The 23,029-nt window shown below is 48.5% G+C and overlaps 1 protein-coding gene across 1 annotated transcript; it reads right to left on the reverse strand.

Annotated features, from left to right (window-relative positions):
* Positions 1-6,656: 6,656 nt before the first annotated feature.
* LOC134520616 (G-protein coupled receptor 83-like) lies at positions 6,657-14,511 on the reverse strand. The gene is made up of 4 exons (XM_063346252.1): positions 13,446-14,511; positions 11,181-11,306; positions 8,491-8,624; positions 6,657-7,941 (listed from the first exon to the last, which is right to left on the reverse strand). Exons 1-4 carry the CDS (start codon positions 13,821-13,823, stop codon positions 7,317-7,319), a joined length of 1,263 nt encoding a protein of 420 aa, XP_063202322.1. The 5' UTR covers positions 13,824-14,511; the 3' UTR covers positions 6,657-7,316.
* Between the last annotated feature and the right edge of the window lie 8,518 nt (positions 14,512-23,029).

A 23,029-nucleotide genomic window follows, 5' to 3' on the forward strand; every position in this document is an offset into this window, starting at 1 on the left:
GTCCAAAAACCATCTTTCACTCTAGCCTGTGAGTAGTTGTGACTCAGTGTCTGCAGATGCTGGAAGGTGGGATAGATGCAGGTTGTGAAATCCCACCCCAGCCAGGAGAAGACCAGCCGAGACCTCCCCGACGCAGGCAGCGCAGGTGGGGACCACAACGCCCTGTCCCGCAGGAGTCACTCACACCATGAAGACTTCCAAGGGTGGACACCGATTCTCTTCACTTCTGGAAGAGCCGCAAATGGCATCTACTACACAAGGCTTGAACCTGAGCGGGAAGCTACAGGAGTAACAAGAATCTTGGAAGCTTTTTCATTAACAGTGAGTGCTCAAAGCCGCTTTGATCTGATCCTCAGAGCATTTTTCCTCCCCTCTGGACTCTATGTGCTTTAAATGCAAATATGATTTCACGAAACAACATTTTTATTACCTCCTTGCCTCTGGCACTTTTTGCTCTTTCTCGTCGCCACGCTGCTCTGACACACTCAACACGACAGTGGGTGGGTGCCCCGCGTGACGCCGGCCACCGAGGGGGACCCGCGCTCTTCCCTGCTGAGTCATCCACAGCCCCCGGGACGCTCCAGGGATTTTTCTCCACCCTAAAAACAAATAAAACACTTGGACCCAGTTGAAACGTTAAAATGTAACACAAACATTTGTCTGAGGTAGGGATAACGGAAAAAAGAAGAAAGCAGCTTCTTTCACTCTCAACAGGCTACAAGAAAACTTTAATATGGTTCTTGAGTGGGAGTACTGCAGTAGCTGTACAGGAATATTACTGGGAACATCCTGGAACTCGTTATTCTGCTTAATGATGCTGGCTGTTGTGCTTCTCCGTGGCTCTGATTCAGAACCAGTTACTAATTATTAGTAGCTTGGGTCTGGGTTTCGTGGAAGCTCTGATGTAGAGGAGACCTGCTGTATTTTCATGCTTATATTTTCATGCTTCCTTTGGGAAATAAGGTGCTAAGTGAGCTTTGGAGCAGCAAGGCAAAACCTACAGGAGTTACTTCCAAGTTACCGCAGGCGGGTCGGTAATGTTTGAATTGGCAGTGGTCGGGGCAATCGGTATTTCTCACCTGAGAAGTCTGTTCCGTACGTCACTGACATATTCTGGAATAAAGCAAAGCAAAACACAAGAGAAATAAACCCCAGCGTTTTAGCAAACGAGCAGAGGTGTCCGCCGAAGTGCCATTCAAGAAGTAAAATAAATGAGCAGTATTGGTAATGCTAATCTTATAAAGAATTACAAGACCTTCAATAATGTCAGGACTTCGGCGGGACACATTCCAGCTGAAAAATAGACTCCAATCTTCCGGGCCTTTGGATTTACAGTGGGTGAGGGATGAGACATAACGCAGCACGTGTTGCCTGCCACCCTCCGGCTCCCCAGGGCTTTCATGAGCTGCCAGCAGCTCAGTCCCCTCCCGGCTCTCCATCTCGCCTCTCCTTGCGGTGTCCCCGTTCTCGAAGACATGCTTTCACATCTTTCCTTGTGGTGGCACCTCCAGGAGCAGCACCTTGCCAATAAACAGCCTGTGGGATTTTAAGCGATCAGCGGGACAGCTTTACACCAGGTTTCTGTGAGATGAATGTCAATACAAATCCCATTTACTCCTGCCCGCTTCTCGTCGGGACAATATTAAAAATGAAAATTAATTAGGGACAGTTTAAGGGTCAACGCAGGTGCCACAGGTGAGGATTTTCATAGAATCATAGAATCTTCATGGTTGGAAAGGACCTTTGAGATCATCGAGTCCAACCAAACCCCTACAATCTCTGCCACTAGAGCATGCCCTGAAGTGCCACATCTACACGTTTCTTAAACACCTCTAGGGATGGCGACTCAACCCCCTCCCTGGGCAGGCTGTTCCAGCGCCTGACCACTCTTTCAGTAAAGTCATTCTTCCTAATATCTAATCTAAGCCTCCCCTGTGGCCACCTGCCACAGGTGTCCACTTGATAAAGCTGACAATTTTGTCATCCTAGGCAAAAAAAGAATGACTTCTCATATGTCAAGTGAAATATCGGGTCCACTCTTCCTCACCTTATCGGACACTGATCTCTGTGCAAATAATGGCATCGTGAGCGTTAACTTGTTTCTTGTAAAAAAAAAAAATCATCAGCAAGGAGCAATTCTTGAATCTGAGTCAGTGACCAAAAATTCAAAAAATGGACAAAGTCCACAGTAGATGTAAAGTTGCCGTTAGTTTTCCTGGCTTAATAATTACACAATTAGCTAATAATTATTCTACTGGCAAGCTCATCTCCTGCACAATTAGCATTGGATTATTTAGTGATAGAAACAATCCTAAGCGGAGTCTAAATTTAGGTTACCAGTCTGACGTTTACAGTAAATTGTTTGGGAGGTAGAGCGCCTTACGAGCGAATCTTCAGATTTCTTCTTATCACAGCTAAAGACAAAATGAGAAGGACCTTCTATGGATGGATATATTTCCCTATTCCTCTCGCTTCCATAAGCCCCTCTCTTTCTACATCTCCCTGCTTTTCAAAATAAAGGCATTTAGTCTTGATTAGGAGAGAGACACAGTGCTTTGCGCTTTGACGGCGCCGTGAAATGAACCCAGTTAATGGTGCAGTTCTAATAGCTCAGGATGTGACTAATTCCCCCCTAGCCTGTGGCATTGCATCCTGCACCAGGAGAAGGTGCGGACACTTACTTCTCCTTTCCCTGGATGCCGAGGGCAAGTCACAGAGCAAACACATTGTCTCCCGTGCCTGACGCTGGGCGCAGCCCTGCCTGAAATCAGTGAGGGCTTCCCCATTGGATTTAAGGACCTTTGAATCAGGTTACAGAGGGAGGAAAAGAAACGGCTTTTGTTGCTTTCAGCTTTTGCTAGAGGAGGAAAAAACATCCGTGTGAAGCAATGTCATTTTTAGACCTCTGATTTTTTTTTTTTTTTATTTTGTATAGGAAGACATAAGGTCGTTTCTGCAGCATTATGTGGTATGGCACGGACTATTTGCCCATTAAAAAATACAGCTCCATATGAAAATAAGTTATTTAGTGCCAAACTTGCTTTACCTGTGTTACTCAGGATGACGGGTGTTTCTGTCATGCCACGTGACAGTATCATTCTTCACTGAGCTATGCTCCTAAAAGCACCTCTTTCAGTTCCAAGTGGAAAAAAAACAAAAAAAAAATTCACGGAACCTCTTTTTCAAAGGTCTTGCTCTGGTTTCACGGCACATTTCACACCATCATATGCTATTAAACCTCCAGCAGATGCTATAAAATATTGAGCCACAACCCAGCCCCGCAGGTCGGTATCCAGGATGGCAGCCGTTACTTTCAGCATAAAACAAAGACCTTTGCTCCTTTCCCCGCTGCACCACCTTAGCGTGAGTGGAGTGGAGGGGAGATGTTGGGAATCTGGTGGGGAATCCTGCTGTCTGCCAGCCCTGGCTGAAGGTGTGGGCAGCCGGGGTTGCAGGACACTGGGACTGGGACTGGTGGCTCTCCTGCTCAGCTCCTTGCGTGGGTGGCATCCCCTGTGCTGGGGGGCATGGGGCGGAGGGGGGTGGCTCTGGGTCTCCTGGGGACCTCCTTGTGTTTGTGCCGCATTAACTCTTCCTAAAAGGGTTTTGCACCAAGGTCATACAGGAAGGGACTGGTCTTTATTCTTCCTGAACCACCTTCTGGTAGAAACAAAATGCTGTGACACTGGGGGGTACTTAGCCTCGTCGTTTGGTGTCTCTATTCACGTCACTGTATTCAGTGACTTAAAATACTTCCACACATCAGAGCCCTCTCAAGAAAGGGAGTCTTCTGACCCTCCTGGAGCTGCATGAAGCTGATCAGGGCTGGTTAAATGACTCGCAGCTCATTATTCTGCTTGTAAAGTTGCTTCAAAAGGAGACGTATGAGAAACAGCTCTTCAGAGCTGACAATAAAATGTCCTTTTCTTTTGGTATTGTTGCCTAATTTTAACACTTTGAACACTGTAGGGTTATTTTCATGCAGATGTAGGGCCTTCTCTATTTGGCATATTGCCTTTTTTGAGTAAGTGTGGAGCTGGGAATTGATGTAGCAACTTCAGTGACCAGGCTCCCTGTCTGAGGCTTTGGTATCACGCTTCCAGCTTTGCTCAAAGAGACCAGGTCTTGCACGGTCACACTGCAGGTGGTGTCACCAGGCAGTTCCCTGGAAGTGTTCAAGGCCAGGCTGGACGGGGCTTGGAACAGCCTGGTCTGGTGGGAGGTGTCCCTGCCCAGGGCAGGGGGTTGGAACCGGATGATCTTTAAGGTCCCTTCCAACCCTAACGATTCTATGATTCCTCACAAATAAATACGACTTCATTAACCAGTCTCAGAGAAGGGTGCACCTTTCCTACCCTATTTGCTTGGTGGCAGGTGACGGAGAGCGCGAGGTCCCCAGTGAAGGAAGGAGACCCATGAGATGGCTGAGGATCAACAGTTTCCTGCACGGAGCTGCACGGAAATGCACAGGAGCTAAAGGGCATTTATAGTCGGCACATGTCCATGTCTGACTCCTTGTCTGGGTAATCATAAATCTGCTTTTTACAAAGGGCTTTTCACCCTGAAAGATGGCAAAACACATGCAGACGTAAGTTTTGGTGGTGGTTTTGAGACTGTCAGGAGCAGCAGCCTGCTTTCCTGTTCATCCTCGTGCAGGTAATCAAGAGGGGTCATCTCCCTTCCAAAACTTTAAAGTTAATTCTGTGGGGGTTTTTTTGGTGTTACAATTCCCTTTCCTCAGCTTCACAGTTTCTCTTTTAGATGCAAATACATTCTCAGGTCACACGGTAACGTTTTTGTACCTATCAAAGCATCTCGAATTCCAAATTTAAATAATTTTTCACTCAGATTTGCAGCTGCAGCAAACTGCCAGTCTTCAGTGGGAATGCCAAGCTGTAGAGGCCTAATTAGTATTATTTTGCATAGGAAGGATGAATCTCATTTTCCTTTCACTGTCTTTTGAGGCTAAACCCTTCGCAATCACGAAGGCCAAGCCAGCACGAATAAGGAAACTGGTTATTCTTTCCGAGGAAGAGAAAAATGCAGCTTTGGTGAATTTTCACCGCCGTTAATTTGAAGCTGGCCACACGCTCCCGCTTGGTATTTCTTCGCCGCTGATCCAAATCCAGCTCTGAAATGCCGGGGCTGGCTCCCACTGTGACCAGTCAGACCAGCAGCTGCCCACACCGGCTGTCCCGCGCGCCCCCGTGCCCACATGCCGAGGAATCTCAGCTATTTCATTACGCGTTGGAGCCCCTGCTCACAACGGGATAAACGCTGCTGAAAAGCCCTCGATCACCACCAAGAGCAGCAGGAATGCAAGTATGTGAGGCAATTGCCGTGGCACATTATCAGATGCTCGGTTTTATTGAGCGGGGGAGCGTATAAAGGTTTACCAACCAACTCCTTTATCTAGTGCCAACTTTTCCTGCCTTTCGGTTTCAAAAGCTGCGGGTCTGTTCCCAACACTGAGAGGTAGAGCGCAGGTTCCGCCTCTCGCAAAGCAGGGTGCCCTGCTGAGCAGCTGCCGAGCTGTTATCGCTGCTGCCCGGTGGGTGAACTCCGGGACAGACAGACGGATGGACACACCACGAAGGACACAGTTCCTGAGGGCTGCTAGAAAGTAAAATATTGTTGAGACTGAAAATAGTTTAGACTTTAAAGAAGTGTGGATGAACAATGTTAAAACATGTCAATGTACAGGTTTTTTTAGGAAATATAATGATGTGAGACATTATTGAGGGAAACCCTAGCGACTATGACAAAGCCCTACACACATATACCAGCAGAACGGGTACCTACTGGCTGGCATTCCTCTCGTCTCCATATACACCCTGGCAAGGCAACCCAGCCTTTGCCACCTCTGAGTGCTTGCGTCTTGTTTTTACTCTTAACAACAAAGTTCTTCACGGAACAGGTAAAGAGCCGTATTGGTGCAGCATATTTGTGTGGAGCTTACAGCCCTTACGGGGGTTTGCAGCCCACTCTCCCTCACACGTGGGGCGATACCCCCACTTCGCTCTCCTCCGGCGAGCCCGCACCCCGGTGCTAGAGAAACTGGTCCCAGCCCAGTTCCTGTCGCTGGGCTGCCAACTGACCGCCCCGATTTGGACGGTGAGGTAGGGAGATCGGTCTCTGAAGTCTACAGTCCCTGAGGGCCTCCTCCAAATGTACCCGACGGGCACCCAGCCTGGGGAGCTGCCCTCCAGCTTAACTTGCTGGGACCAGTGGACGTGACTGTCACGCTATTAGACTCAAACTGGTGCCTCCGCTGGTACAAGACCCATGAAACGATTTTGACTGCCAACAGCTGACTTCCAATTTAGTATCTGTCTCCTATGTAGATAACAGAAGCGCATCAAAAAAGAAACAAGGTAGAAAGTGCAAAAAAAAAAAAAAATCCTCTGGAACCATTTCTATTTATTGGGTGGCTGGTGGGGTTTTGTGAGTGGGCATTAGCTTAGCCCTCAGCAAAATGGCAGGTGGTATCTGTTTGAAGAAAGGGTTGGTTCCTCAGCTAGCTAGCGTGGGAGAATAAGCTCACTTGTGTAATTTCTTTCTTGACCACAAGCAATGTTTTAAGGTGACTACTGGTAATCCTTACAGAACAAAATGAGCCACTGAAAGAAGAACGCCTGCAAGTATGGAGCGAATTTTTGCTGTCCTGCTCCTAAGCTGTGTTTCCATTGTGATTTTTGAGACCTTTTCCCCCTCCGGTGGCCGGCGCGGCCGCTGGCCGTGGGACGCGAGGAGGCGGACGGGCAGAGCTGGGGCACCTCTGTAACAGCAGAGCAAGCGGCTGAGGTGTGCTGGGTGTACATTTGGGAACGGCTACAAGTGTTATTCATCTTGAATAAATTACAAATAAATAAAAAGAAGGAATCAATACAGTGTTTCTATATGCATAAACAGCCATCTACCTTGAAACAGAGTGGGTGTAATCAGTGTAGGTGTCCCAGTTTGAGGTAAAACAGAACGCATTTTCCTTTCAGCAATTTTTACTAATTTTCCCCTTATTTGCTTAGGCTATGATAGATATTGTGCGCTGTTAAAGAGTTCTCTCCATTTTTGCTGACTACTCTGATGAAAAATTTACTCGACACCCTTCATTCTGGAGCCCACATGTGGGCAGTCCATCCCCGGAGATTTTTGAAAGCCTGACTGGACAAGGTCCTGGATAACCCAGTTGAACGCTGATGTTAGCTTGCTTTGGGTGGAAGGCTGGAGTAGATGGTCTCCAGCAGTCCTTTCCAACTCAGTTTTTCCCGTGTTTCTGCAATTACAACCCGATGTTGCCTGGCCATCAGATGAAGGGTTTAGCTTTCTGCCACAATTGGCTGAACACTGGATATGTCTGTCTTTGCGGAGTTCCTCTGGGAGGATGCCCTTGTCTTCTGGCAGGTGCTGCCTCTTTTATAATGGCAGTTCTCAACCCAGGCATGCCTGAAAGGCGGGGAGATGGACTGCAGAGCATGACTCTGGGCTGCGCTCCTTCGCCGGCACACGCACAGCAAGGACTTCAGCTCCGATCTGAAGCTCTCATTCAGCCAACAGTAAATGAAGGGGTTGTAGCAAGTGCTGCTCATGGCAAACCAGTGAAAAGCAAAGTACAGAGCGTTGCTACTGTGGATGGCCCTACAGGAGATCAACACCACGTAGCAGTTCAGGGGGAACCAACATACTGCAAACACAATGACCACCACCATCAGCATCTTCAGGGTCATCTTCTTTTTCCGTTGATGGGCATAGTATTGCTCCATGGTGAGGTCCCCGATGGCATTTCTGAGCCAGAGCTTCTTGGCCACCATGGTATATGTGATGGAGATCACAAGCAAGGGCAGGACGTACAAGAGAACAAAAGTGGTCAAGTCTAAATACTTCCAGAAAAGATCAGCAGGAGGAGGGAAGCTGGGGAGGCAGACCATTCGTATTGTTCTGTTCCTGAAGATCAGAGAGAGAAAGAACCGTCAGTTCCACTACCAGATGCACACAACTCCTGGAGAACAAACATCTTGGATGTTCTTACAAGTTTCAGTAAAGGTACAGATAGCAGAACTCATTCAGTAACATGGGCAAGTGCCACTTTCAATGGAAAATTTTTCTTTAAGTTTGACTTTTGGGCCCAATGAAGATTTTTTAAATACATCCCCAGGAAAAGAAAAAACAAATCCATATGGACATCCGTAATGACAAAGTGTACCTCACCTCTCCTCTCTTTTTAGAAATTACAGGGCTGCCTCAAATTACAGGGCTGAATCTCTGAGCCAAAATCAACTAACAAACAAGCCTGAAAGCAATTCCATTGATTTTCATTGTCCTTTTGTGGGAAACACACTGCCTAGTCAAAGAGAAGGAGGACTTCTCTGTTTCACCATACTTTCTTTTTTAATAACACAGATGGAAGATGTGTGCCTTAGGATCTGTGGGGCTTTGATTAAGTTGCATATGTCATATAAAAAAAAAAAAAAGAGCACCATGTAAATGTCTTACCCAATATAAAATCTTGTCAAAGTCTGATAAATGGCATGAGGCAGCGAGAAGCAGCTGGCCATAACCCAGATGATAATGATGCAAATCCCTCCTTTCGCCATGGACATGCGCGGCTTGAGAGGGTGCATGATAACCTGCGGAGAACAACCAATCCTGAGGACTTACAGTGCCTTCAATTGATAAAAACAAGCTGCAAGCTTTAGAAAGAAAAGAATGCACCTTTGCTTTATCCATGGCCAGGAGCAAGCATTTCACGCCGATCACTGGGAGAGGCAAACAGCATGTGTGCTTTCCAGGACAGCAAGGAATGCTCAACATGGTCATTAAGGGTGGCACAAGTTGAAAGCCAAGAGGATATTCGGGCTTGTACTATAGTGCAAAAAATCTCCTCGTTACTACGGACAAGGGCTCCAATACAGATGGCAGCCACGGGGCTCACAACATTTGGCCTTTGGTGGACTGACAAGACAGAGAGACGAGATGCTCGGGGACCACGGTTGAACGTAACCTTTGGCCAAGATAGCACTAACAGACTTGAAGGCTGGTCCCTTTTATAGTCACAGTTTGCCCCGTGCGGGTCTGGCTACAGCATGGTGTAGTCCAGGTGGGTTTGCTGCTATGGAGGGCTACTGTATCTGACAACCTCTTGGTCACTCTTTCAGCCTCACGTTGCGGTTCCAGGCACTGCAGCAGCTCTGCATCCCCCCAGTGTTAAACGGCAGAAAGGAGAGACTCATTTTACAGGACTTCAGAGGGTATAAGGGGTGGAAAATGCAAAGAGATGTGCAAGTATTAAGTGTTACTGCTGGCCCAGTGCCCTGAGCAGAGAAACACGCTCGGTGTCACCCATCAGCTTGGCTTCAGAGATCACGATGGTTAGATATCTGTTGAGCTACGTGCACTATGGATGATTATATTAGGCAATGAAACAATAGTTAAAAATAGACCTATCATGTCATCCAGATGATCTTTTGGCTGATGAAGCCTTTGGTATTTTACGCATGTCTTTTCTAGTCTCATTATAAATATCTAGTTAATCGAGCTCCTACAACTCCCCTGGAGCATCTGTCTGCTCCGGTACCTCTCAGGACCAGCAATATTTTTAGAGGCAAGTGTTGATTTCTCCTTGCTCAGTGACATCTCCTTACTTCTATTTTTATCTCCTTGGGCCATACTAGCTAATTACAGTTCTGAGGAACCCACTCCACTGAATTTAATGGCAGGTATTGTGTTTGCCCTTAGTTTAACAAACGCTTCTTGATACTGAGCCATGCTTTGCTATCAACCCAGAATCTACTGATTAAAATGAATCATTATCCAAACGCTTTGCTTTCAGGAGCTGTAATGTTGCACATAGAACGGGCAGGCTACCAGACTTTTTGTGGTAAAAAAGACAGAAATGGATGATGTACACTCTGTCAGTCCCTGTAGTTCTCTGACACCAGATGGAGCACATCCCAGACAATCAGAATGGAATCCATTGTTGTTTTGAACTTCATCTAGCCATGTCATTTATCATGTGAAATTGCTTTTCAGTAACAACTATTTTTGTGACTCCAGCACTGCAAGAAAAATAGACAGTCGGCCTGAAAGCACACCTTGCAGGATCTGCTCTCCCAGTGCACAGCATTCCTCAGCTTTAGCAAAAATCACAAACTGCATTATACTTCAAGGAAACCCTTTGGTTGGCCCTCATTGCTGGACCTGTGAGGTTCTCCTGGTTGGTATTCACCAAAAAAGTATCGGGAGGAGAGGAGAGGGAAGAGGAGAGGAGAGGAGAGGAGAGGAGAGGAGAGGAGAGGAGAACGGAGAGGAGAGGAGAGGAGGATGGAGATGGAGAGGAGAATGGAGATGGAGAGGAGAGGAGAATGGAGATGGAGATATGGAGATGGAGAGGAGAATGGAGATGGAGAGGAGAGGAGAACGGAGAGGAGAGGAGAGGAGAGGAGAGGAGAGGAGAACGGAGAGGAGAGGAGAGGAGAGGAGAGGAGAGGAGAGGAGAGGAGAGGAGAGGAGAGGAGAGGAGAGGAGAGGAGAGGAGAGGAGAGGAGAGGAGAGGAGAGGAGAGGAGAGGAGAGGAGAGGAGAGGAGAGGAGAGGAGAGGAGAGGAGAGGAGAGGAGAGGAGAGGAGAGGAGAGGAGAGGAGAGGAGAATTTCTCACCTTGAACTGAATGTGGTTACACAGTTCTCACTATTTCCAGCCTTAGGCATCCCAAAGTAATGTGGCAAGCCTAAAACCTGTACGACTCTTCATAAATAAATGCTGAGATAATGTATTGGCTTGCTGGTGTTTGAACTTCAGGATATATTCCCACCCTGCTTTCAGGGCTGCACTCCACAGAGTGGCTGCGGTGGGCAGGGACCCCTGGAGATCATCTCGTCCAGCTCCCCGTGCAAAGCAGGACCCGCTAGAGCAGGCTGCCAGGACTGTTTCTGGTTGGGATTTGAATATCTCCCAGGACAGAGACTCCACAGCCTCTGTGGGCAGCCCCTTCCTGGGTTGGATCTGTCTCACCCTAAAAAAAGTGGGTGTTTTTGTCCACCACCACGAACGCTAGAATCCTCCCCTCCGTTCCTTGACTCTAAAGACAGTGCGGGATTCCAGGTTCTGGGATTTGAAGGGGAAAAAAACCTGTGTATTTAGCACCATATTTTCTGGCAAACATAGGGGTGGTGAATATATCGCATACCTGACGCCGATCCAGAGCGATGGCAGCAAGGGTGAGCACAGACACATGCACGGAGCAGTACTGAACAAACCGGCTTATGTGACACATCAGCTTTCCAAAAACCCAGGTACTGCTTACAAACCGCACCTGGAGAACGGACAAAATGGGATTAAAACAGTGCGCATTCTCTGAAAAGCAGCAAATAGGCTTCCCTGGAGTATGGTAAGGAAGAAATGCTTTAATATAGTCTCCTCATGCTTTGTAGATGCATTATACTCAGTTTTTCTGGGGAAAACAGCAAACTGCAAGAGGCTTTGAAACAGAGGTGAGATTTATTACACTGAGCAAACAAATCTGCCTGAGTAGTGCCCTGCGTACGTGTGTTTGCACGTGCAGGTGTACATGTAACATGTCCCTTCTGGAAAACGTGAAGAAATCTTAGCTCAACTCTGCAGGGAAAAACAGTAGCTTGGCTCCTTAAAAACAGCCGCACGTCTGTCATTGGTGAAACGCTTGAATTTGTGGATGCTGAAAGTTGCGCGGGATCGAAACTTTAGCGAGATAAACTCATGGAAGAAAAAATCATCGAGGGCACCGAAATAGGGAGGTAACACCTGTGAGTTAGGGACCGGCTGTCTGTGGAGCATCCCTGCCCCGTGTCCACACTCTTCCTGGGGTCTGCGGCTACCACCCGCCCTCAGGAACACGGAGGTTGGGTGGCAGGGTCTTGCTCACACGCTGGTTTCTAAGCCCAGCTCTCCTCTCGCCCCGTTGTGTGAGATACGTCAAGCAGCAATTTCAGAGGTGTCAATGAAGTTAACACAAAGAGAGAGGAAAATTTTACCCTCCCGTCGCAAAAGCAACTCGCACTTCAGAACCTGCATCGCCTTCCTCATTGATCTGACCTCTGCGGGTGCGGGAGCCATCTCCACCTGGGCATGAAATCCAGCTGCTCTTGGAAGGGGCGGGAGGGAGGGAACACTTAAACACCCCCCCAGAGGATGCAGCAGCAAGGGCAGCATGGCATTTCTTACCGGTTCCCAGAGAGGTTTTGCTTATTGAGGCTTTTCTGCAGAGGAGACTATTCCAAATAACGGTTGTTGTCTCACTCCCTTGTCATTTATGGCTGCGCAATATTTATTCCAAATTAACGCAACTCATTCTGGAAGCAGATTAAGCTAATTTGAAATAAAGCACATTTATTACAAAGCATCTGTCCCCACAGAAAATTAGTCAAGGCTAGCTACTCTCTTTTCAATTAATCTAAGTAATTTCCCTATAGAGACAACTCTGGGAGTAACGACGCTGTTACTGAATGTGTAGCAAAGTGCTGTTTTCTTTGAAGTTGATGAAAGCTCTTTCCTAAGAGAGATTACAGTTATTTAATTACTCGTGCCTAAGGTGCGACTGTTGTGCAAACACACAAGGGGGCACTATGCTTTCCCTGAACAGCTTACGGGACGCGAATCCCTTCAGAGCAAGGCAGAGAAATCCCACCAAAGAAACAGGACCCATTTAAGAAGAGGCAAATTCAAACTGATAATTCAGCTATTGCTTTTGGAAGGCGGAAGAACGCTATGGTCAGCTCTGGGCAAGGACCGAAGCAGGAGTATTTGGGACGCTTTCGAACCAGAGGGCTGTGTCAAATTCAGGTATACAGGGTTCTTCTTACACGTCGTTTATAGATTGTGACTGGGGGGGGAAGAAATGAGTCCGTTTAAGTCTTCCCACCTCATTCCTTTAATATTTTTGGCATGTCTTATATTAGTTGGTAACCGAAAAGAAACAAAGGACAATCAGCCCCGAGAAGCACGGTTTGTGGAGCCTGAGTAAGACACGTGCCAAGCACAGACCCGGCAGTTTCCCCTGCCATCGCCTTCACAAGGACTGAGCTCGTTTGCATCCTTTCCGTAGGAAGCTGGCAGTTAATTGGACTTTCTAGTGTCAAACTTGTCCCCCGCTTCCTTCCCCATCAAAAGGCGCGTGGGGCTTCCACATCCGTGCCTTGCCACCGTGCTGGAAGAGGGAGGAAAGCTGGGGAGGAGCGACGCCTCCCGACAGGATTGCGAGGTGGGGGCACGAGTGAGCCCTGCCTGCGTGCGAGGGGGTGTCGGGGACGGGGTGGGGGGCACGACCGCAGCTTGTCGGGCAGGCAAAAGGAAGGGGGGAAGACACACCGAGAAGAATCTCTGCCTATCAGCCCGTTACTGGCCCATTCAGCACACGTGCACACAGCCGGCAGGCACACACGGACCCCAGCAAAACACGGACGAGCCGGGTGCTCACCAGCGTGAAGGGGGTGTTCAAAATGGTGATCATCACGTCAGCAACGGCCAGGTTGACGATGAAGAGGCTGGTGGCGGAGTGCATCCTTTTGTTCTTGATCACCACGTGGCACACCAGGATGTTGCCGAAGAGGGAGATGCAGATGATGACGGAGTAGGCTACTATCAGCAGCGCCTTCACCGTGCGGCTCTGCGACTCGCCCTCGTACTTGGTCCCGCTGTCAAAGTCCCCCAGGTCCTCCAGGTCCAAATCACTGTGGAAGAAGGATTGGTTGGGGAAGCCGTACAGTGCGGAGAAGAAGTTGGTGGTGTTGTGATTCTCCGCTCTCCAGAAGGGCTTGGAGATGTACCGCAAAGGGAACCACGTGTGCCTGCTCATGGCTCTCTCGCTGCCCGTGTCCCCGGGCGGGCTGCGCACTCTGCTCTGCCCTCCTTTCTGCCAGCTCAGCTGCTGAAGGCTGTGGCCGCAGGAGGGAACACGCACCCTTGCATTTTAAAATTCTGCCCTTGGGCTGCAAACTGCGTAAAAGAGTTGATAAATGGGTCCCTCTTCCTGCGCTGATTACTTGTGAGCTTGGCTCCAGGGATGCTCCAGCTGCTCTTCCCTTTTCAGTCCCATATGTCCTACGTACAGAAACTGATTCGGATGCAGAAATATCAGAGATCCCCACACGCTTTCTCTCCGCACCTAGGAAGAAATCCTAGTGAATATTTCCTTTCGGGCACTGTTCTGCTTCTCCCCCGCAACTTCTCCTTGGAAATCTGCTGTATTGGTTTTCCACATAGTCCTTCATCTGTCAGGTCGCCGTTTCCCAAGAGTTTTCAGAGCTTGCCCGAATCAGAAAAGCAAGAGCTGCCTTTCCCTTTTCTTTCCATCCTCAAAGTATCCCTCTGAGCCATCCACTGAAGCTGCTTTGCTCGGAGGCTGAGTGGTCCCTGCTTTCCCTGTGATATATACAGCCTGCCAGATGACACACCGCATATGAAATAGCCAATAGTGTATCTCTTCCTAGTTTTCTCCTGAGGTGTATTGCAACCCCACACATCGACGATGGGAGAGTCTGACATGTGCAGAGCAGCAAAACGCAGAGAGAGTGGATGTGCTCTGATTTTCCCTCTCTCCTCCCTCCTCCTCCTCCTCCTCCTTTCTGGGTACCCAGCACAACAGCTCGTGGGGTGAAGCATCTTTACTAATTTGCAGCATCTTTCTTTCTCTCTGTTACAGAGTTTTAGCAGATAGAGAACATCCGAGGATTTCTGCCTCCAAAGAGCTCTCAGCTTTGTGCCTGGCACTGCCCCCTTCTCGCTCTCCCGTGGCACGGAGGACAGAGTGAAAAAGTGAAATACAACCTGAAAATGAGAGTGGAAGTTTCAGGGTGCTGCTGGGTGTCCAGGGAGACTCCTGCCGCAGCTTGGTCCTCTGTGCACTGAGCCAGGACGGGGGAGAGCAGGAGCAAAGAGCAGCAACATGGGTGGAAATCCTGTCTCTTCTCCTTCCCTTCCGTTGCAGACACAGTCCTTCGCAGAGCAGCTCAGGCTCCAGGCTCAGAAATTCAGATGGGAAGAGCCTTCTGTGCTGCCTCCCTGCAGTGGGACCCCGCGTCCTGGGGTGGGGGGCATCTGGCTGCTGGGCAGGCAGGAGGGGATACACGGGGAACAGGCAGGTTTGCAAACGGGATGGGAGACAAAAGTCAACTACTTCTCGTTTTTGACAGACTCGGCATCCCAGCGTTCGTTTGGCAACACAGAATGTCTTTTGCCATAAGTGGTTTTGTCATATGTGTCTTCAGAGGTGTCACCAGGCTTCTCTGCTCTTCCTCAGCATCCCCAGGCCCCTGTTTTCTCCTGGCCCACACGCTCCCAGGGGCTAAGCCAGGCACGTGGCTGGGTCAGGGCACGAACTGGCAAGTGGGACGTTTCACAGAATCACCGAATCACAGAACGGTCAGGGTTGGAAGAGACCTTAAAGCCCATCCAGTGCCACCCCCTGCCCTGGGCAGGGACACCTCCCACCAGACCAGGTTGCTCCAAGCCCCGTCCAACCTGGCCTTGAACCCCTCCAGGGATGGGGCAGCCACAGCTTCTCTGGGCAACCTGGGCCAGGGGCTCACCACCCTCATAGCAAAGAACTTCTTCCTGAAATCTTTTCCTTCATAGTTTCTGTTGTGTAAGGATCCTAATCAACTCGGTCAGGATTTTATGTGGAGGGTGGTAAATCACAAATAAATCACTTACAGCCGTAAAGGTGGAGGGCTCTGAAACACATGAGATCAAGGCTCTTGCGACCAAAGGAGAAATGGCAACCATTTTCCTGTACTTGGCTTCTGGAGATGCAGGCTGTCAGACATCACTGCTGAGGGCTTGGCGGTGAATGCCGCCATGCGTATATGTGTGTATCTATGCACACACATGCCCTTTCTGACACAGGCGGTGGCCCTGGCGCAGCCGGGATCCTGTGCTGAGCGGCTCCGGGGTGGGCGAGAACCCACCGGCGTCACCACAGCGGCATCACAGAGGCTGCGGAAACACGCAGGGCTTCATCCTCCAGCTCCTTCGCTGTGTGGTTGCTTGCTCATTTCCCGGCGTTCCCTTTCGTTCCTTTGTCATACATTAGAAGGACGACTTGGCAGAACAGCATTTAGACGCACACGCCTAAACCCCATCGTTGCGAAACGCCCCGCGTGCCCAAGGTTTGCTGTTCTCATACTACAGTATTCTTCGCAGAACTGATTTATTCTGTCAAAGGTTCAAACACTTAAGCAATCACCTGCTGTTTTGCTGCGGTTATTATCCACTTACAAACATTCTGAGCTGCTTCTAGCAGACTTCAGTGCTCGTCATGCATCATAACAAGGTTTGTGCTGGCTCCTCTAATTCAAACAGAGAAAGCAAGGGAGAATTGTACTTTTTCAAACACGTTCATGTGAATTGCGCAGAGTCAACCTTTTCTTCTATGGAAGATTTTTGGCTTTCTCACTTTGACATTCCTTGAGTCAAACATTTTTGGGACTTTTTATTTTCATGACATCATTTAGTGTCTTCATTTTTGGTGCTTTTTCTGTGACAAAAAAAGAAAATAAATTGCTGAAATTTCACTTGAGGTGAAGATCCATTTTCTGAACAGATCTAGTGTAGACTAAGTGTTGACGAGGGGCAAAGGACTTCTTACTCCGAGGATGGAGAGCCCCTGGCCCAGGTTGCCCAGAGAAGCTGTGGCTGCCCCATCCCTGGAGGGGTTCAAGGCCAGGTTGGACGGGGCTTGGAGCAACCTGGTCTGGTGGGAGGTGTCCCTGCCCAGGGCAGGGAGCCGGATGTAGATGATCTCTACCCATTTTATGATTCTATGAAAGAAATCAGAGCTGTACCATAAAAATTCATATCCTTGTTTATTCAGTAGTCTAGCAAATCTAAATACCAAAGAACCAAAGCACGCGCTTTAACAAAAATAAAATACATACGTTTGATTGGAGTCTGACAGGCAAAATAAGAAAAGGTCTGAACTTCTCAATTAAAATTTTCCAACACTATCACCAGACACTAGTCACATGACTCATGTTGTCAGCGTACGTAATCTGACTCAATTCCTGTCCCTGATTTTGTAATCTACCTGGGAGTCGAAGGGTGCATTTTTTAAATATAAACTCACACTTCACCAGTGCAGCTAACCAGTCCCTTAGGAGAGTCCCTGGGTCTGGAGGTGTAAGCACCTAGGGATTTCATCGCGCTTGGCAACATTGGAACACCAGATTATAAACATTTTCACAGGTCATTGCTACGGCTTATTTTCAGATGGTGTTTTGCTTGATCTTCACCTTTCTCGCTCAGAGAAGTCTCTCACGACCAGTAACACGGGACAGCACGGTCTTTCGGACAAAAGCACGGACCGCATTGCCTTTGCTCGGCTGTTAGGACTGAGTCACTGGGCATCATGGGTTCACGGTATCTTCCCAGTACTTGCCTGCAGGGACTTTTTCCCTGTCTGAAGAAGATAAGGCAGATAATTCAGCAGTCAGTTTCATTGTACAGTATGTAAAAGTGTCCAGGGTCAAGGCTGCTCACTCCTGCACCTTAATCTAAACTAATTTTAAAGAAATGGCTTCTAAAGACATGATTCATCTTCATTACTGGACAGTACTTAGTGATGAGCCAGATCATAATAGTAATGGAGTCTTTGTCCCCAAGCTGTTACCCCAGTCTTAGTAGGTACACGTATTAAAATGCTTGTCCCTGTCTGCTCCCATGAAGATGTAAAGAAAATGTTTCATTACTGGAATATTGAGCTTGCAAAGATGAATAAAATTGTCCCTACAGGTCCCTGCAGATTATTGTATTTCATATTTATGAGGTAGGTAAAGACCTCATAAGAGGGCACAGAGAAATACCAAGAATACAAAGCCATTACATTAAACATTTTCCTAATGCAAAAGTTCCCATCACGCTCCGAAGGTGCATTTTTCGGCTTCTTGTCTGTGTCTCTGTCTGTCCTTCTCCAAGCTCCGTTGCTGGTGCCAAGCACGGGCCTCCCACGCTGGCGGGGAAAAGTCGTGGGAGCCCGAGGAAAAGCGCGTCTCCCACTTTTGAGCCATTTCTGCTGCGCAACACGCAAAGGAGATCCAGAGAGCAACCCGGAGAGAAACCGGCCGTGCCTCCAAGAGCATCCTCCATCCTCCCAGGCCAGGGTCCGCAGGGGACCACGCCGAGCAAAACCTAAAAAAAGGGTCTGCTGGTGCAAAAACTGAGATTTCTGGCTTGAAAAAGAAAATGTCTCTGCTTTGCCATTCAGGGTTGAAAGCAGCTGGAGTAGACGGGAAGTTTCAGTGCTTGAGCCTTGTCCAGAGGGAGAAAGTTCAACAGCTAAATTTCCCAAGTCTAAATGAGGAAAAATTCATTCAATGTGCCTGTTACATCAGGCAGCTTTTTGAAAGATTCCTGTTCCTGGGAGAAGCTACTAGTTCACACTTTTCTGTTTCAAATACAGGCTTGATAAATAACAGAAAACAGGGAGAGCTATATCTCAACCCCTAGATTTTTTTCTTTCACTCGAAAGGTGTGTTATAAATAAGAGTTTGGACAGTCCTTGAAAACCGCAAAAACCATTTCTCTTTTTTTTATGTTTGCTTTAACGCACTGAGGACGCTGTATTCCCCTTCGTTTGCAATGACTGGCCCTGCGTTTGTGACTCAGAAAACGTGGGATGGGCAGGCACAGAAATCTTGCAGGACGTTTCATGGACTTGATAACAAGACTTAATAAATCAACCACGTTTAGCGATAATGGAACGAATACCCCAGTAATGAATTAAATAAAGCGGCTCTGCAATCCAGACAGATGCTAACAATTCAAAAGCACAAAATGTCTTTAACTTAGGGGCTGTTTTACTGCGCGGAACAGCTTAATGTCATGGCAATAGTAAAGCCGGCAGTAGACTGTCTGAAGACAGGGAAAGGCAGGCGAGCTTTGGCATGTCCTGACGTAGGGCCCGGTGCGAGGAGGGATGGGAGGGATGGCAGCCGGCCGAGAGCCAGCCCCATGCCTCGCCTGCGCTGGCCCAAATGGCCCCGCTGGCACTGCTGCGGTTGCCACCACGGGTGGAAGCAACGCATTTACTTCAAAAGGTGTTCAGAGCCCGTTCCAGGGCATAAGGACACCGAGTGCTTTGGGGAACTCTTTCCTCTGCAGGTACACCAAGGTTTGGCTTCTGGAGAGGGAAAGACCTGCTCAGCCCACAGCACTGGGCGAGACCAGTTTTATCTGTGAGCTCCTTCATCTAACGTTATTCACCGTAGGCTTTCTCTTGCCCTCCCCTCTCGATATGTGGGAGGCATTGCAGATATAATCCAGCTTTTACAAAACGTTTTAATTTACCGAGAGCAGACTTTTAGGCAAAATCATAAAATTTGCCACTCTGAAATAATAACAGCTGCTAACATTTAAATTAGAAGCATTCCCTGGCAACTAATTCCTTCTGTATCTGCATGATGGCAATAAAATTCATGGGTGTGTTTGGTGCAGATGAGGTTTATTTAGGGAGTCTAGAAAAACTGCAGTTTGATCTTCACATTGTGAATGCTTAAATGATTCAGTGCAGCCCAGAAATGGGAGCCCCCTCTGCTAAGCACAGCACCCCGTATCTCTTGTCAAAGTGATTGAATTCAGACCCAGGCAGGAACCCTCCAGGTGTGACCTGCAAATGATTGCACATCCTACCTGGCGTCTGCCGATCTGTCTCAGCATCCAATTAATGCCGTGTTTAATGATATGGACACCGAACTAAAGCTCTTCCAGCATTTAGCCTCAGCCACTGGAGCTGCTGGCAATGTCTCTGGCTTTCAGGACTACAGACAGGCAGTCTGGAGCTGGGGGCCATGGAGAAGATGGGCTCTGACCCACAGGGCCGCATCCCCTCCAGGCAGAGGAATGCTGCTCCGGAGAACAGCAGCCTGAAAAGCAATGTCAGAAAACCTGGTGGAGAAGTACTCTCAAGAAGGAAGAGGGTACTACCTACGGAGGAGAGCATTGAGCTTCAGGGCTGCTGTTGCCTGTGGTAACGTGCCCTTATCCACAACCAGCGTTACCTCCAGCACCGTCAAGGACCTGCTCAGAGTCAAATAAGTGTCGAAGAGCGAACAACTCTGTTCTCCAATCTCAGCAATCTGCAATAAAGAAGAGTGGCTTTTGGTAGGACAGCCTTACAGTACTACTTCTTTGTTTCAGATTCTTTCAGCCCCCGCTTCCACAGTGAAAGGTGTGGTGTAGTTACTGTTTCTACTAGTTCTAGTTACTGTTTTTACTAGTTCTCCCTTAAATACGCTGAAGTGAATGGCTACGTTCTGTCCTCCCGCTTCCCTTTTCCTGGTCCTGTGCTTAGGGTCACTCTGCTGCCTCCAGTGTGACCTGAGCACGGCAACACAAGTTAACACACAGGGACAGTCCATGGGTGTTGGCCTACGACTCAAGGTCTGGATGTCTGCAAAATTGGGGAAAATTATTTAAGACGGTTGAGCTGCTTGGGCCTCCACTTCTGGGTGACACAGTGGGAGGTAAAGTCCTGCATCTCTTCCAGTAACCTGCTCTTCCAACTATGGGATTCCTGAACAGGAGAAGCCAAATCCTAGCTCAGCATGTGAGCACACAAATTCCTTTTCTGAAATCCTTATGCCCGTTTACTCCCACCAGGAGACCCAGCAGACCACCGGGAGAGAAGACGCTCCAAGGTGGGGACGTATTGCAGAACACCCTTATCCAAGAACTCGCCCTGAGTCACTGCAAATCTCCTGCAAAACTTCCTTCCTGGCTGACAGGGGGGTTGGATGAATTTCTTTGTGCTACCTTTAAATGCCTGTGAAATTGCCAATTCCTTCAGAGGTTTTACATCACAGAATCACAGAATGGCTGGGGTTGGAGGGGACCTCTGGAGATCATCTAGTCCCACCCCTTGCCAGAGCAGGGTCACCCAGAGCAGGTGGCACAGGAACGCCTCCAGGTGGGTTTGGAATGTCTCCAGAGACGGAGACTCCACCACCTCTCTGGGCAGCCTGTGCCAGGGCTCTGCCACCCTCAGGGGAAAGAAGTTCCTCCTCATGTTGAGATGGAACTTCCTATGGTCAAGTTTGTGCCCGTTACCCCTTGTCCTGTCGCTGGGCACCACTGAGAAGAGCCTGGCCCCATCCTCCTGACACCCACCCTTTAAGTATTTATAAGCATTGATAAGATCCCCCCTTCAGTCGTCTCTTTTCTAGACTAAAAAGACCCAAGTCCCTCAGCCTAGATGTTCTAGGGAGACGAGAGATGTTCTAGTCTCCCAACCACAATGGGGAAGAGTCCACTATTAAGAGAACACGTTATACGGAACAAGCTGGGAGGGAAAGACAAACCTATTCCAGCCAATTATCTTGACTTGAGACGGGGTTCTGCTTCTGCGAACAATGAGCCGAGCGGAGCCAGGCGTCACATCCTCGCTCGCACCCCGGACGCGCTCAGGCTGAGCTCCCAGCAGCGGCGAAGCGCTCCTTTCATCTTCAGTTGCATCTGCCGCCCCACTTGGGTTTTGCCTTCACATTTCCAAGAATTACAACACATAAAGCTCCGAATTGTGCCCAAGGGCCAATTTCAGCCTACAAATCCTGCGTGTTCCTTAGAGGGATCATCGTTTTCCCTTCGCTACGAATCGGAGATGTGCCGCCAGCTGCCAGCTCTGCTGGGGCCACAGCGGTGCCTCCAGCACAGGTGGGTTTCTCGGTGCTTGGGGTGGGCTGGGGGCGAGCGGCCGTCCTCGTTCCTTCCCCTGGCACCTGCAGCCCTTCTGCCAGAGCCCGGCTGCTCCCCAGGGCTTCGGAACAGCAGGTTATACCTGGAGATGCGGCATCAATAAACAAAGAGATAAATGAATCGTGTAATAGAAAGATGCTCAGCCAAAATGGGGGCAGGTGGAACACAAGTTTATTTAGCTGTTGCAAAGTGAACCTCGCTAATTACTTTCAGGTCCTCCTTGAAGTGCTGTGATTTCTTTTCAGTGGGATGGAGCGCCCTGAGGTAAACAGACACTGTACAGTTTCAGCGTCTTTTTTTTTTTTTCTCTTCACAGAGAAAAAAAAAAAAACTCTTTGTGGGGAAAAATGTGAAAGAAAAGTGCTGGGAACAGACTGTCTATCTGCCAAAGTACTTAATTAAATCTCCCTGAACTAGCACTTGAGCTTTTATTCTCACAGCTTTCCTGGGAGGCAGAGAAATACAACTGCCATCTTGCAGGCAGAGGAAAGGGAGAGATGGTCAGAGGAGCTGTGTGGGGTTACCCGGGGTGCTCATGCTTGAGTTAGGAGCTGAAAATGACTTCTTTGGATACGCGGGATCAGCCCTCCCAGAGTGAAGACTAACATAGACACATCCCGTAAAAACATCCCCAGTGAGTGGTGAGGAACTACATGACCTTGTGATCCAAACGCTGTATTATCATGGAAGGGAGTTTGCAAACATTAACTAAAAGGAGCCATGCACAGCACCCCATATATTTATGCTGAAACACCTAAAATATGCAGTTCTGCAGCCTGGAACCAGCGCAAACCTTTCCGATATTTTGTGCTAAGAGACTTTCGAGTACCTTTGCTACTTTCTTTTTGCAACGGCAGGACTGTATGTGAAACAAAAAGTCTCTCCATCGAATTTCTTCTCAGAGGAGTTTATGTTTGTTCGTACCAGCTCACTTATCCCAGGGCCTGTGCATAAGTTATCACATCTTATTGCCAAACACACACTTTTGCACTAGATACGCGTTTCTGAGAGGGAACTCGGCTCCGAGGGCTCCCTCTTTTGCTCCTTTCCTAGAGAGCAGCGTTGGTTAGATGTGACCCTTGCCAGGAGAGGGAGAACTTCCCAGTTCAAGAGCGGGAGTCAGCTCTGGCCAGTCGCCTTTATAAAGCTTGGTACAAATGTACCTGATGGGTTTTCCGTGACTTCTGTAATGTGCCTGCAATTATTTCTAATTCAATGTGCCAGACACACAGCAGAGATCAGCTCTGGTACATACAGGTCATCCACAGCAAAATGCTCCAGTGGATTATAGGCACATAATTCTAAGCAGTGAGAAAG

This window comes from Chroicocephalus ridibundus, chromosome 9 (assembly GCF_963924245.1).
Source record: "Chroicocephalus ridibundus chromosome 9, bChrRid1.1, whole genome shotgun sequence".
NCBI classification, from domain to species: domain Eukaryota; kingdom Metazoa; phylum Chordata; class Aves; order Charadriiformes; family Laridae; genus Chroicocephalus; species Chroicocephalus ridibundus.

What these genes read in the sequence shown, in the direction of transcription:
- LOC134520616 (XM_063346252.1), bottom strand. Translation starts at nt 13,823, where the DNA reads ATGAGCAGGCACACGTGGTTCCCTTTGCGGTACATCTCCAAGCCCTTC. An exon ending in TGAACACCCCCTTCACGCTG is followed by an intron (nt 11,307 to 13,445) that starts GTGAGCACCCGG and finishes TCCGTTCTCCAG; the next exon opens with GTGCGGTTTGTAAGCAGTAC. An exon ending in TTGACAAGATTTTATATTGG is followed by an intron (nt 7,942 to 8,490) that starts GTAAGACATTTA and finishes TCTGATCTTCAG; the next exon opens with GAACAGAACAATACGAATGG.